General features: G+C 50.4%; 1 protein-coding gene across 1 annotated transcript in view; it reads left to right on the forward strand.

The window, feature by feature from the left end:
- Window positions 1–12,012, forward strand: part of TNR (tenascin R) — a 56,054-nt gene that overhangs the window by 12,747 nt on the left and 31,295 nt on the right. Inside the window, exons 4-7 of the mRNA XM_036442673.2 lie at window positions 775–890; window positions 3,047–3,197; window positions 7,399–7,668; window positions 11,055–11,240. Of these exons, the coding sequence (XP_036298566.1) occupies window positions 775–890; window positions 3,047–3,197; window positions 7,399–7,668; window positions 11,055–11,240 (723 nt within the window). The remainder of the gene's footprint in view (window positions 1–774; window positions 891–3,046; window positions 3,198–7,398; window positions 7,669–11,054; window positions 11,241–12,012) is intronic.

Genomic DNA, 12,012 nt, shown 5'->3' on the forward strand with positions numbered 1-12,012 from the left:
CGGGCATACTCCAGGGCTGGTGATGGGAACTGCACCAGGGCGAGCATGCTGCCACCTCACTGACCTGTCCATGTGTGTGTCCATGTGTGTGTGTGCGTGTGCATAGGAGAAAGGGAGAGAAAGAGAAGAATAAAATAATGAGGTAAGGGAGGCCACGGTGATGAGGGAGAGAAGTAATGATAAAGGAACCACTGGAGAAAAGGAGCAGATAGTCAAATACCCCAGGATCTGCTCTTCTCCCTTGTGCGTGACTTTGCTTTGCTTATGAAATGGACAGTTCAGGCCATCCTGCACTTGGTGGTTTGAGCTAACAAAATATTCTTCCTGCCCATCAGAGGGTCAGGGAAAGCATCCTTGTCTTCATTCTGCAGTGGGCATGGTCCACACCTCTAGTCAACTCACTGTGACATGGGAACACTCAGCCTCTCTGGAATCCTTAAAGCCGCCAAAGATAGTGTTCAGGTTCTCCAAAAAGAGCATTGTGTTAAATGCCAATATTTACCACATTAGTAAGGGAAGGGAAGTGTGACTTTTGTACTTCAATAATAACATATTATGATTTAGAAAACATAAACAAATATTTAGTAGATTGGATTTATTATGTTTTCATGTATTCCACCAAGACTTGACACCAGCCCAACCCTGTACCTGGGACCCACCGTGTGTGTGTGATAAGATTGGCATGGGGGGAGCTTAACCAGCAAGAGCCCCCGGAGATGCTCTGTGTCCCTGCCCAGGACCCTATGACACGGTCCCCACATTGTTGTGTTCCAGATCTCTCCACTCCTCAAGGGCTGCGGTTCAAGACCATCACAGAGACCACCGTGGAGGTGCAGTGGGAGCCCTTCTCCTTCTCCTTCGACGGGTGGGAGATCAGCTTCATTCCAAAGGTAACTCCACCTGTCAGCACACTACATGGCCTTCTGTCCCCACCCTCCATGTGAGATCTGGGACAGCAAGGAGAAGGCACTGGCCCATAGCTCTCTACACCACTGAGGACACAAAGGGATGTTCTGTGGATGTCTGGGCTGTACGTGTGGTGAGGAAACAACCAGCAAGAATGACCCTGAGCCCAGCATGCTGGCTTGAGGTGCCAGAGGATGGGTGAGGGAAGTAGCTACCAGCCCCAGATCTCTGCTCAGAAAACTCTGGGGTTTCGCAGACTCTGATTAGTGAGTCTGAATACCACACCTTTTGAGAGCTGGGGTTTCTCTTTAGGACTTACAAAAGCCACCTGAGCCAGTCACATGGTCAACCCAGCTTTATTCTGTGCACACAGATGCACCTGAGTCTGCTTGCAAGGCTTCCTTCTCTCTCATGGTTAGAGGTGCAACACAAAAACACCTTTCATAACCTATTAATTGAGCAAAAGTTCCCTTAAACAAATTACATCATTTGTCTTTGAGTTAAAAGTATCCCAAGATGCATTTCTGTTCGGTAAAGTAATATTTTATTTTCTTAATCCTAAAATGAACGCTTTCGCGTTGCCAGCGGTACCTGACTAGTTGTGGTTTTCCAGGGTTTGTTGACCCTACTGATGTTCTTCCTACTGTATCATTCATGGGGGTATAATGTTTAATCAGACTCCTTCCCTCTGGCTTCATCTTTCAATGTCAAAGAGCAGTTTTTCTGTCATTCATCAGACTTAATGATACATGACACATTGTTGGCTAATAAGACTGTGATTTCACCATTCTTAGAGGCATGAGCTGTTGGAGCTACAAAAGATCTTCAAGTTCACAGAGTGGACCCTTCATTTTATATCCAATTCCCATAGTTTATAGAGATGGAGACTCTGTGAACTTAAACTTACACAGCTAGTTGGTGGCAGGCTTAATCCAGGAGCCCAGGTATCCACAGCTCTGTCCACTAATCCAGGAGGCCCCCCCCTCTGTCATGTGGATGTAGTCATGTCATAGCAACCTACATACATCCAAACAGACATTCTGTACAAATATTTTATTATATGTCTTATCTATATTCAAAATACCAGTAAAGTATGATGGGTAGATGAGTTTATAATATGCAGAGAAAATCACGCCACCCTACTGCTCAGGCAAGAAAAAACCTGTGCCAGGCTTGCCTGTTTTATATCCAACATGTGACAAGAGGGGCTGGCTAGGGCATGCCAAGGTCAAACACATGGCCACATAGAATAACTGTGTCATCTGTGGGTTGGGGCCACTGAGTGGCATGCGTCACACTGATTTCCAAGAGTTTGGCTCTGAGGAACATACAGGACACTCTGGGTAGCATGAAAAGAGACCAAAGAATAGGAGAGAGGGGCAGTGCCACAGAAAAGTCCTCTTGTTCCCTCAATTTCCAGAGGGACACATAGAAAATGTATAATAGATGGTCAGGTAGGAAGGTAGGTAGATAATCAATCTGGGACCCAACGTCATCATGTTGATCTTCCTCATATTCCCTTCTACCATTTTGTCTCCTTCCTCTCTCCTATTATTCTTTGTTCCACACTTCCTTTTTCTCTTCTCTGTACTTATAGTTGGTTGTGTCACTGACTTCTAACACATCTGGGTGAAGAGGAAATAAGACATTGACAAATTTACACCCTGAGTAACACCATGAGAAACTCTAGACATAGCAAAATATAATTCTGCTTCATTTAAAAAATCTGCAAACATCTTAGTTTGGAAAGTGTGTGTGTGTACACAGAGCTGTTTACACTCATTCGCAACTCTTCTAAATAGCCAAGGACATGCTCATCAAGATGAATGCTAACTGTAACCATCAACCTTCTCCTCTTTGGCAAAAGCCAAGCTACATCGCCTCATGGCTAATTTGTATTGGCAAATTCAATAGACTCAGGAAAGGCCAAAGAAATGTTCTTGAAAATTTGCCAGAGCCTCCTAGAGTGGCAGCCTTCTCCCTGAGCCTGATGAGACTCATCCCTGGCCCCAGACATTCGCTGTCCCCTCGTGGAGGGGAGAGGAGGAGGCCCCATTTTTAAATCACAATTCATAAACAATGGAACACTTTTCTCTCCCAGTGACTTTTGTTTTCTCTGCGTCTCCCTTCCCCCACCCAGAACAACGAAGGAGGGGTCATTGCCCAGCTCCCCAGCGATGTCACATCTTTCAACCAGACAGGACTAAAGCCTGGGGAGGAGTACATTGTCAACGTGGTGGCCCTGAAGGAGCAAGCCCGAAGCCCCCCAACCTCGGCCAGCGTGGCCACTGGTGAGTGCTTCCTGCATCTCTCTCCCGAGGTTACCCCTGGGTCATTCACAAGGAAGAACTACAGACTTGTCGGACACGTAGAGACAAAGGGGGCGAGGACATCTCCCAGAGCTGAGAACAGCATTGGTCCTAGAGATGGAGATCCTCTGCCAGATGCTAAGCAGAACCTTTCCTTATTGCAAGCATAGGCATTGGAGAGTTTTACGTGGGGAAATTCTTTAAGATGTTCAGTGTGTTTCTCCTAGTCTTACTCATCAAGAGATCTCATTTGTCAGCTCCAGTATCTGAGCTCTGGAGCCTACATGAGATTTAGAGAAAGGCATCCAACCCTTCTTAATTTACTTTACAATGATGAATGATAAGAACTCCGTCATTGATTTGACATGAGGATTAAATCAGATAACGCACGGAAAGAGATTCGCACTGTGTTGTTGAGAGTGGGTGCTCAGTACCTGGTATGTACACATGTGCTCAGAGCACACACTTAGACGTGAGAGTGTAGAAAGCATCATTAAAGACCAGGAGTGTAGGTGGGTCACTGTTCAAGGTGAACTTAAGTTTATTATTTTCTCCCCACAATCCATCTCATGCAAGGTCATTATTTCTAGGTTTGATTCATTCACTGCATGGTATTTTGCCTTATTTCCTTGGGTAACAAAGGCTGTAAATTAGCAGTTATAATGCATGTATGTGTGCCCTCACCAAGAACTTTTCAAACATTATAAATAGCACCTGGTATCATTTTTGTTCTGATTTCAGGGATGGGAGAATTGAGACTGGAAGGTTAAGAAACTTCTCCCTATGAGTAAATGAGATAGGCGAATATTGGTACAGCTTTATTTTTCATAAGCAGAAATTGACACTGAAGAAAGCCAGTCAGGAGTCCAGGGCAAAGGCCGAGTTGGCCAGAACAGGGGGCCACAAGGCTATGTAATGAGACACGTTGCATTAGTGATGCATGCTTTGCTCATTAGATCCACACTGAGTGGTATCAGGTGGCGAGGCTTATGCTGGATAGAGAAAACACTGGTGGAAATGTTGTGGGGCAGGTTATGTTCCACCAGAGCACTGCTCCATGGCAGCATCCCAAGGCCAGGACCAGGGGACATCCAGGCCTCTGACCACTCTCTGTCCAGGCGCCCCCTACCCACCCACCACGGCAGCTTCACCATCGTCTCCTGTACATTTTGTATAGTCATTTAAGAGTTTGTGCTTTAAGAAGAGCATTCCCCTTCCCAAAGAGAGGCTTTTAAACCAGAATTCTAGTCCAATATGTTTTAGAAGAAACGGCACAGCCATGAAGCCTGCATGTGCTCTGCAGGAAGCTCTCCAGATGCCGGGCAGGCTCCGCATCTTTGTTCCCCAACGTTAGCTGGAGCCTGGAGTTGACCTTTTCATCGCACACGTGTGTAGATTCTCCTTTCTGGTGTGGAATGCTCCTTCCTGTGATTGGATAGTGAGAAAGCGTTAGTAGGAAGCAAACGACTATGAGGAGGCGATGGTTCATCAGAGGGCCCAGGACAGACAGTTGCAGAATGTTTTTCTTCTAAAGTATAGGGTGTCCCCCAAAAATGTATACCCGCACTTTGAATAATGATAAAGGCAGCATTTATTAAAATACATTTTATTTTCAACATTGAGCTGTCAGCTGTTACAGTGTGCATACATTTTTGGGGAAACCCTATGCTGACAGCACTTACAGAAGGTAGTCCAACCCCACCTTAGTTTTCTCCTTAAGTCACATTTTACATTGGCAGGATTTTTTGGTTTGAAAGTTTCTTAAGAGGAAAGTGCAGAGTTCTGGACCTGAAAATGTGTGGTAAAGCTAGGGAGAATTTTTTTCCAATAGGAAAACATCCTAGTTAATATTTTGGCGTTGTGTTCAGAGTCGTGAAGAACTGGAGACTAATTATTCTGGTTTACTTTCTGAGTAGGACCTGTGTTTGTTTTGAGGGCATTGAGGGCCCAAGTTGAAAGCAAGCTGACCCCTCCTGGCTGGGATGGGATAGTTCAAGAAAGTGGCCAAGGAAGGGTAGAATCCAAGAGCAGAGCGGCTGCAGAAAGTAAGGTTGCTCCCATTCCTGTCTGCTATTTTTAGAAAATGATTGTTTAATTATTTCCTTCTGCTAAGGTCTGACCTACACTAACCCCCGCCTGCGAGGCTCCAAGGCCTCATCAGGCTCTCAGACTGGCTTCTCAAAGGCAGGTCATTTTGGGAATGTAAATTACAAGACCTCCTGCGGCTGGAGCACTCAGCTGCACAGTCACACTCTCACAGGGACAATGCCTTAAGCCTAGGGTTTGGGAGATGGAAAGAGTTGAAGGACAAAAGCCTTACATGGTTGGTTATTTGCGTTTCTGTGACATCTTTCTTCCCAAAAGAAGTTCCAGTTCATTGAAACATGTCCCCTTCCTTCTCCTGGATACAGGGGATCACCCATCCATTCCTCCCATTCATCCAACGCCCATTTCCTCAGTGACTATTATGTTTCAGGCATTATGCCTGTATAGCAGCTAGGAGACCATTTTTAAGAGGCCCAGCTTATCTAAAGTCCCTAAATACAGCAAGCCTAAAACATCTAGATGTGTTCTGTTCAATCACATTATTACCCCAGATATGAAAAACAAAACTTCATCTTAACTCCAAACAAGGTGGCATCAAAATGGTCTGCCGGTTTTTATTTGGGCTGTTCGTGGCTAGACCCCAAATCCTAAGCTGTGTAATAGAGGACAGGACCAGGCTAGACCCAGAGAGCGGGAGGGGAACCCAGCTTGGCAAGACTGGGAGGCTCAGGTTGGACTGAGACCATGCCAAGGGAGAGACACTCCATCCTGGAGGCAGCAGGAGGTGGTCCAGCGTGGGCAGATGACAAACCAGTGTCAGAGCTCTCTGGTAACCAGGAGGAAAATTTCCTTAACTAGCTGAGGCAGGAAAGAGAACTTACCAGAAGGACAGTGTCTCATGGAACCCCCAGGGCCAGAAATACATGGGGGGCTCATGAAAGACTTGAACCGGGAAATGGAAAATTGGGAATGGTGTTACTATCTCTCTCTAGTTGCTCTTCTAAGTCACTCATTTCTGCTCCTAAAACTCTATCCCCAGTTCCCATGGGGATTCTCTGCAACACCAGCGGGATGTCCTGTGTACTGCCACTGAGCCCCATCCTCTCTGCCCAGGGCGAGTGTCGGCTGCCACAGGGCGAGGGCTCAGTCCGCAAGGCTGGCCTCCACTTTAGATGCCAATTGCTCTCATGGTAACACTCAGCTAAGCAAAGTCTCCGATTCTAATTCCAGTATTGGAATTACTGACCAGTATTAACAGGAATCAGCTCCAGACACTGAGTAATGCAAAGCAGGGCTGGTGGCCATGCAGACATACCAAGGGGAGTGAAGACCATTTTCCATTCTCCCCACCAGTCCTTTCTCTCTGTTTTCCTCCTGTATTCTCTCACCTTCCCCCGCAACCATCGTAATTCAATGTGAACAGGCTGAATGGTGGACCCCCTAGAAAAGCAGCCAGGTTTTCCAGGGTAACACCACCCCCTTAGCTGCTCGGTGCCAGAGTCCAGGGCTCATAAGGGGCTACATGCGACTGCAGTGTCCTTCTGGCTCAGGAATGTGCAAGAACAGGTGGGGAAATAGCCCACAGAGACTGGTCCAAAACCCAGGTCCTCTTTTGTCAGAAGATCACGTTTCCCCAGAAGGCACGTTCCATGTCAACAACGCAAAGGTCTGTTGGCGTCCGCAGCGTCTCAGCAGCTGTGTTGACTGCGTTGTTCGCATGGCTGAGCAGGGACAGCCTTTGGATACTCATGATGCCCCGTTTGGCAACCGTGTTGGAAATCTCAGGTGTTTAGACAAGGCTGATAATTTCAAAGATCTTTCCTTAGAGCTGGGGCTCACACCAGAAGCTCAGTTCTCTGTCAGACAGAAGCAGGCCTGGCCCTCTCAAGCCAGCCAGGATGGGAAAAAAAAAACTCAGCCTAATGGCAGGATATTCAGGAGAATTGAATTCCAGTGCCAGTTACCCTGTTCCCAAACGGCATTCTCTGAAAAGAGGTGTTTCCTTATGTGCCTCCTCCTCCCCATCTGTGAAATGGGATCATAACACCCATCCCTTCCCTGACCGACCAGGCTGATGTAAGGAGAAGAGAAAGAGCTCGTTTCTCAAATGTCCTTCTGTCCGATCCTTCCCCTGCAGTCATTGACGGGCCCACGCAGATCCTGGTGCGAGATGTCTCCGACACCGTGGCCTTCGTGGAGTGGACTCCGCCTCGGGCCAAAGTCGATTCCATCCTCCTGAAGTATGGCCTGGTGGGCGAGGAAGGCAGGAAAACCACCTTCCGGCTACAGCCTCCCCTGAGCCAGTACTCAGTGCAGGCCCTGCGGCCCGGCTCCCGCTACCAGGTGAGCGTCAGTGCCGTCCGCGGGACCAACGAGAGCAAAGCCTCCGCCACCCAGTTCACGACAGGTAAGGCTGCGGCGGGGCGAAGGCGGGGGTGGAATGGTGAGCCAGGGGTGGTGCTGTCATGGCAAGAGCGGTATTCGGGGGCGAGAGGTCGTGTGCTGGGGCACCCAGGTCATTCACTGCAGGAAGGAAATGTGGGGTTTCGGGGCCCCTGGCAACGCTGCGTCGCAGTGGAGGGCTACGCTGTGCACCCGTTGTGGGAGCGTGTGTTCTCGTCCCGCCCGTTACCGGCCAGACCTGGGACCTGCTCTAAGTCTCGTCCCGTGGCCTCGGCTTTCTCGTTTGTACAATGTAAACTTTGTCTTGAAGACGGTTACACGTCCGTATTACGAGCCCAAATGGCAGTTCGGGGAGAGCTTGGGGAAGGCGCCCTTTATTGCTGCTTGCAGAGATTGTTGTGACACTTCTGTTAAGTCCATCGTGACTGCACGGCATGATGGCACCCCCTGGACTTGGGAGAAGCCCCACTGTCCCACTGAAGGGCCCCTGCCTGAGATCCTGTGTCTGCCATTCGCTTGTCAGCGTGGCCTCGAAGGCTAGGGGCAGGCCGGCTCCTTCCCATGGACAGCAGGCAGAGTGAAGCGCGTCAGTGTCCCCATCTTGTGATGGCCCCGTCCCCTGCACCCCCAAAACTGTCGGGACTCTTAAAGAGCTTCCCCAACAGTCGGGAAAGGCCAGGCCTCTAGGGGACCTGCTCCCCGACTCTCTCGGAGCCCATGGCCGGACTCCACCCCACCAGGTGCCACTCAGATTGTTACTGAACACACCGCCGCAACCCAAAATCACCCAGGGCCTCGCGTGCAGAGCAGCCTCCACAGGTGAATTCAAGGTCAGCCCTTCGGGTGAATTCAAGGTCAGCCCTTCCTGCCCCCCCACCCACCCACCCCACACACACACACACACACAACACGGCCTGCTCAGGTGCTGGGGCTCCCATGAGCCTCAGTACTGCATTCCTTTTACAACTTAAACCAGGTTTTGTTTGAAACGCGGTTTATTTGTGCTTTGCTCGGATAAGGAGTTCAAAGAGGCAGAAAAGGGGATGAGAGCCCTTGAGCAGCAGATGAAAAGCGAATGCTTGATGTTTAGGTTGACAAGATGGAGGCAGGATTGGCTGGTGGCCCAGAAAAATTCCAATCAAGACAATTACATTCTGCTTCCGGGAAGCAGCCCTGAGTTTCGGTTCACTGCTGCTTGGTTCTCTGTGCGGGTCGCCTGGCAGATTGGCAGATGTTAGGAGGCAGCCCGAGCAATGCGGCCTCAGCCCGCAGCTCCAACCTGCCCCTCTCTGCTCCGGGGTGCAGGGGCGTGGGGAGCATGGGGGTAGTAGGGAGAGTGAGCAGCTTTGCCCATAAGCCCTCAGGGCCGGGGGTTGGCAGGTGCCAGCGGAATGATGAGAGTGCCTGGCCCCTCGCGGTAGGGCCCTCCGTCATTTCCAGAACTCCGCTTAAATTCACATTAGCCAAAGTGCTTTTCCAGGTGATGGCTTCGACACCAGGCGAGCACTAATTGCACAGACAATTAAAACAGAGATTTGCTTCCTGCGTGGTGAGTGGGATATTAGAGCTGCTCAGAAAAGGCAAAGCGCTCAGATGGAGCCTCGCCGAGGCCATCGCGAGAGAGCACCAGCCCGGGGACATACAGGCCTGTCTTCGCTCCTCCCTCCCCCGACGGGGCTCTGGTTCTAGTTTCAAGAAGTTCCTGGGACCCTTTCTGCCCAGGACCCTCCTCTGAGCACATCCCGAAAGGCACTGAACGCAGGCACCATGGCGTTTGGCCAACCAACGGCTACTACTTTAACTGAATGCACAAACCCCTGTTGAACGCTGTTGTGAGTTGAATTGTGTCCCCTACAGTGATGTGGAAGTCCTGAGTCTCAGTACCTGTGTATGTGACCTAATTTGGTTGATCAAATAAGAGGAGGTCATTAGGATGGGCCTTATGCCAATATGACTGCGTCCTTGGAAAAGGAGGGAATCTGGACCCAGATAGACACGCGTATACAGAGAACGCCATGTGAAGATGGAGGCAGGGAACAAGCCAAAGGTTGCAGGCAAACCAGCAGAGAGAGGCGTGGACAGATTCTCCCTCGCAGCCCTCAGCAGGAAACGACCCTGCCAATGCCCCTCTCAGGCCTCTACTCCATGGGACAAGACACTTCTGTCGTTTCAGCCCCAGGAAACTAATGCAAAAGCCAAGCCCCACTCAGCAATACGAGCACCTGCCACCCTTCCCCACCCTCAGGACCAGCTGCCTTTAGGCAAAGCTGTTCGTGTCTTCAGAGTCCGCAGCTGGAATATTTAACAAGGCTTTCCTAGCGGCTTTCAGGGAGCAGACAAGCCAGAGAGCTGCCAGTGTTCATCCAGGCGCCTCACACGCACACACTGGACACCTCCTGGGTGCCAGGCACTGTCCCACGCACCGCGGCTTCTGCACAGGCAAGCCAGACAAGGCCCAGGTTCCGGAGTTACATTCCAGTGGGGACACTGGACAAGGAAGAAGAGGAGAAACACGCAGGCCGTTTCAGCCATGAGTATTATGCCAAGAAGCGAAATGGACAACCGAGAGACGTTCAGAAACATCATAAGACAAAAGATTTAATCAAGACCAAGGTGACCTAAGCCAAGTGAGGCTCCAGGAAGAGCATTCCAGGAAAAAGTAGCAGCCGGTGCAAAGGCCCTGAGGCAGGAAGAGCGCGATGTGTCTCAGGGGCAGGAACAGAAGCAGTGCAGCTTCAGGGGGACAAGTGTTCCATTCCGTGAGGGGAACTTCCTGTTGGTAGTCAGATGTGATGCTGCTTTAGTCCAGTGGTCGGCAGACTACGGCTTGCAAGCCAGTTGGCCGCTCTGTTGACTAATGAGTTTGCCAACCACTGCTAGATTAAATGTTACCGTGTAGTTGGAAGCTGTGAGGATTAGGCAGTTGTGGCATATTGTGTGCAAAGAGGTAAAGGGTAGCATATGACAGTGGTCAGCAAACCGCAACTCAAGAGCCGCAGTTTGCCGACCACCGCTCTAGTCTCATCCATCTCCCTCATCTGCACGCAGTTTCTCCTACCAGCATTGTGACAGGTGTCTCTGGTTTTGTCCTGTCAGGGTTTTCCTTGCTTTGTTTCAAACTGATGATGCAAACTGGTTCAGTTTGAATGTCTAGAGCGCCGCTGGAAATTCCACGTGGAAATGGGGGAAGAGTAAAGCGTGCTGATATCTAACTCCTAAGTAAACTCTCCAAGCTCCCCGGTGTGTGGTGGCTGCAGGGCAGCCTGGGGTCACACACAAGAGGCAGGGTCGGGAGGTGTGGGGCTGTGACCGCAAAGCTTGTTCGTGTTCAAGACGCATGACAAACGCACATTATCCTGTGTGATCTGGTCACGTCTGACTCTCTTTTAGAGATTGATGCCCCCAAGAACCTGCGGGTTGGCTCCCGCACAGCCACCAGCCTGGACCTCGAGTGGGACAACAGTGAGGCGGAGGTTCAAGCATACAAGGTCGTGTACAGCACCCTGGCAGGCGAGCAGTACCACGAGCTGCTGGTCCCCAAGAGCGTGGGGCCAACCAGCAGAGCCACCCTCACCGGTGAGTGAGCTCCTGTCCACACTCGCACAGCTCTCTTCCCGCCCACCTACACCGCAGCCAAACGCCATTGATTCAGTCTCTCGCGTCCCTAGCATATCGCCTGTGACTCCTGCTCGTCATTGCACGCCGTCACTGTCACATCCTGTCTTACATTTCAGGGACGTCCATTGCTCTTGGATAAACACCAAACCTTAGTTGAGCCCACCTGGCCTGCCTGGTTTTCCTGCCATCTTCTCCCATCTCCCCTTCTTCCCTGGGCTTCAGGCCCACCGGTGTGCTTCTTTCAGTCCCTCCAGCACGTTTCCCCTCATCAGGAGCCTGCCTGGTCCCAGGCAGGTCAGGTCCCCTGTCTGCAGCCTCATCTCCCTGGTCACCACTCCCCTCACAGCACCCTGTTTGTCCTGTGCACCGTGCTGGGCGATGCAGTTGTCAGTGTCCACCTCCACCTAAGGTTCTGTGGGAGGTGGACTGTGTTTGCTTCCGCTCAACATCCGCTCCCAATGGCCAGCACTAACTGAGCTCTAAATAAGTGGTGGGTGGATGGATGGGTGGAACTATAAGTATTCACTGTGACTGAGAAATAGACAAAAGGCCAGTGATAAGGTGAGAGCCTGGTGGGCCTTATATATGCTGTATAGAGTGGGAGTCACAGAGGGATTTTAAGTAAGGTGATGTAAGGCCCAGATCTGTGCAGCTGCAGCGTGGAGAAGGGGCGAGGGGGGCAAGGGCAGAGGCAGACATTGGTCAGGAGGCCGTGCTGGAGTCAATGGCA

The sequence above is a fragment of the Pipistrellus kuhlii genome, unplaced genomic scaffold (assembly GCF_014108245.1).
Source record: "Pipistrellus kuhlii isolate mPipKuh1 unplaced genomic scaffold, mPipKuh1.p scaffold_m20_p_18, whole genome shotgun sequence".
In the NCBI taxonomy this organism is placed as follows: domain Eukaryota; kingdom Metazoa; phylum Chordata; class Mammalia; order Chiroptera; family Vespertilionidae; genus Pipistrellus; species Pipistrellus kuhlii.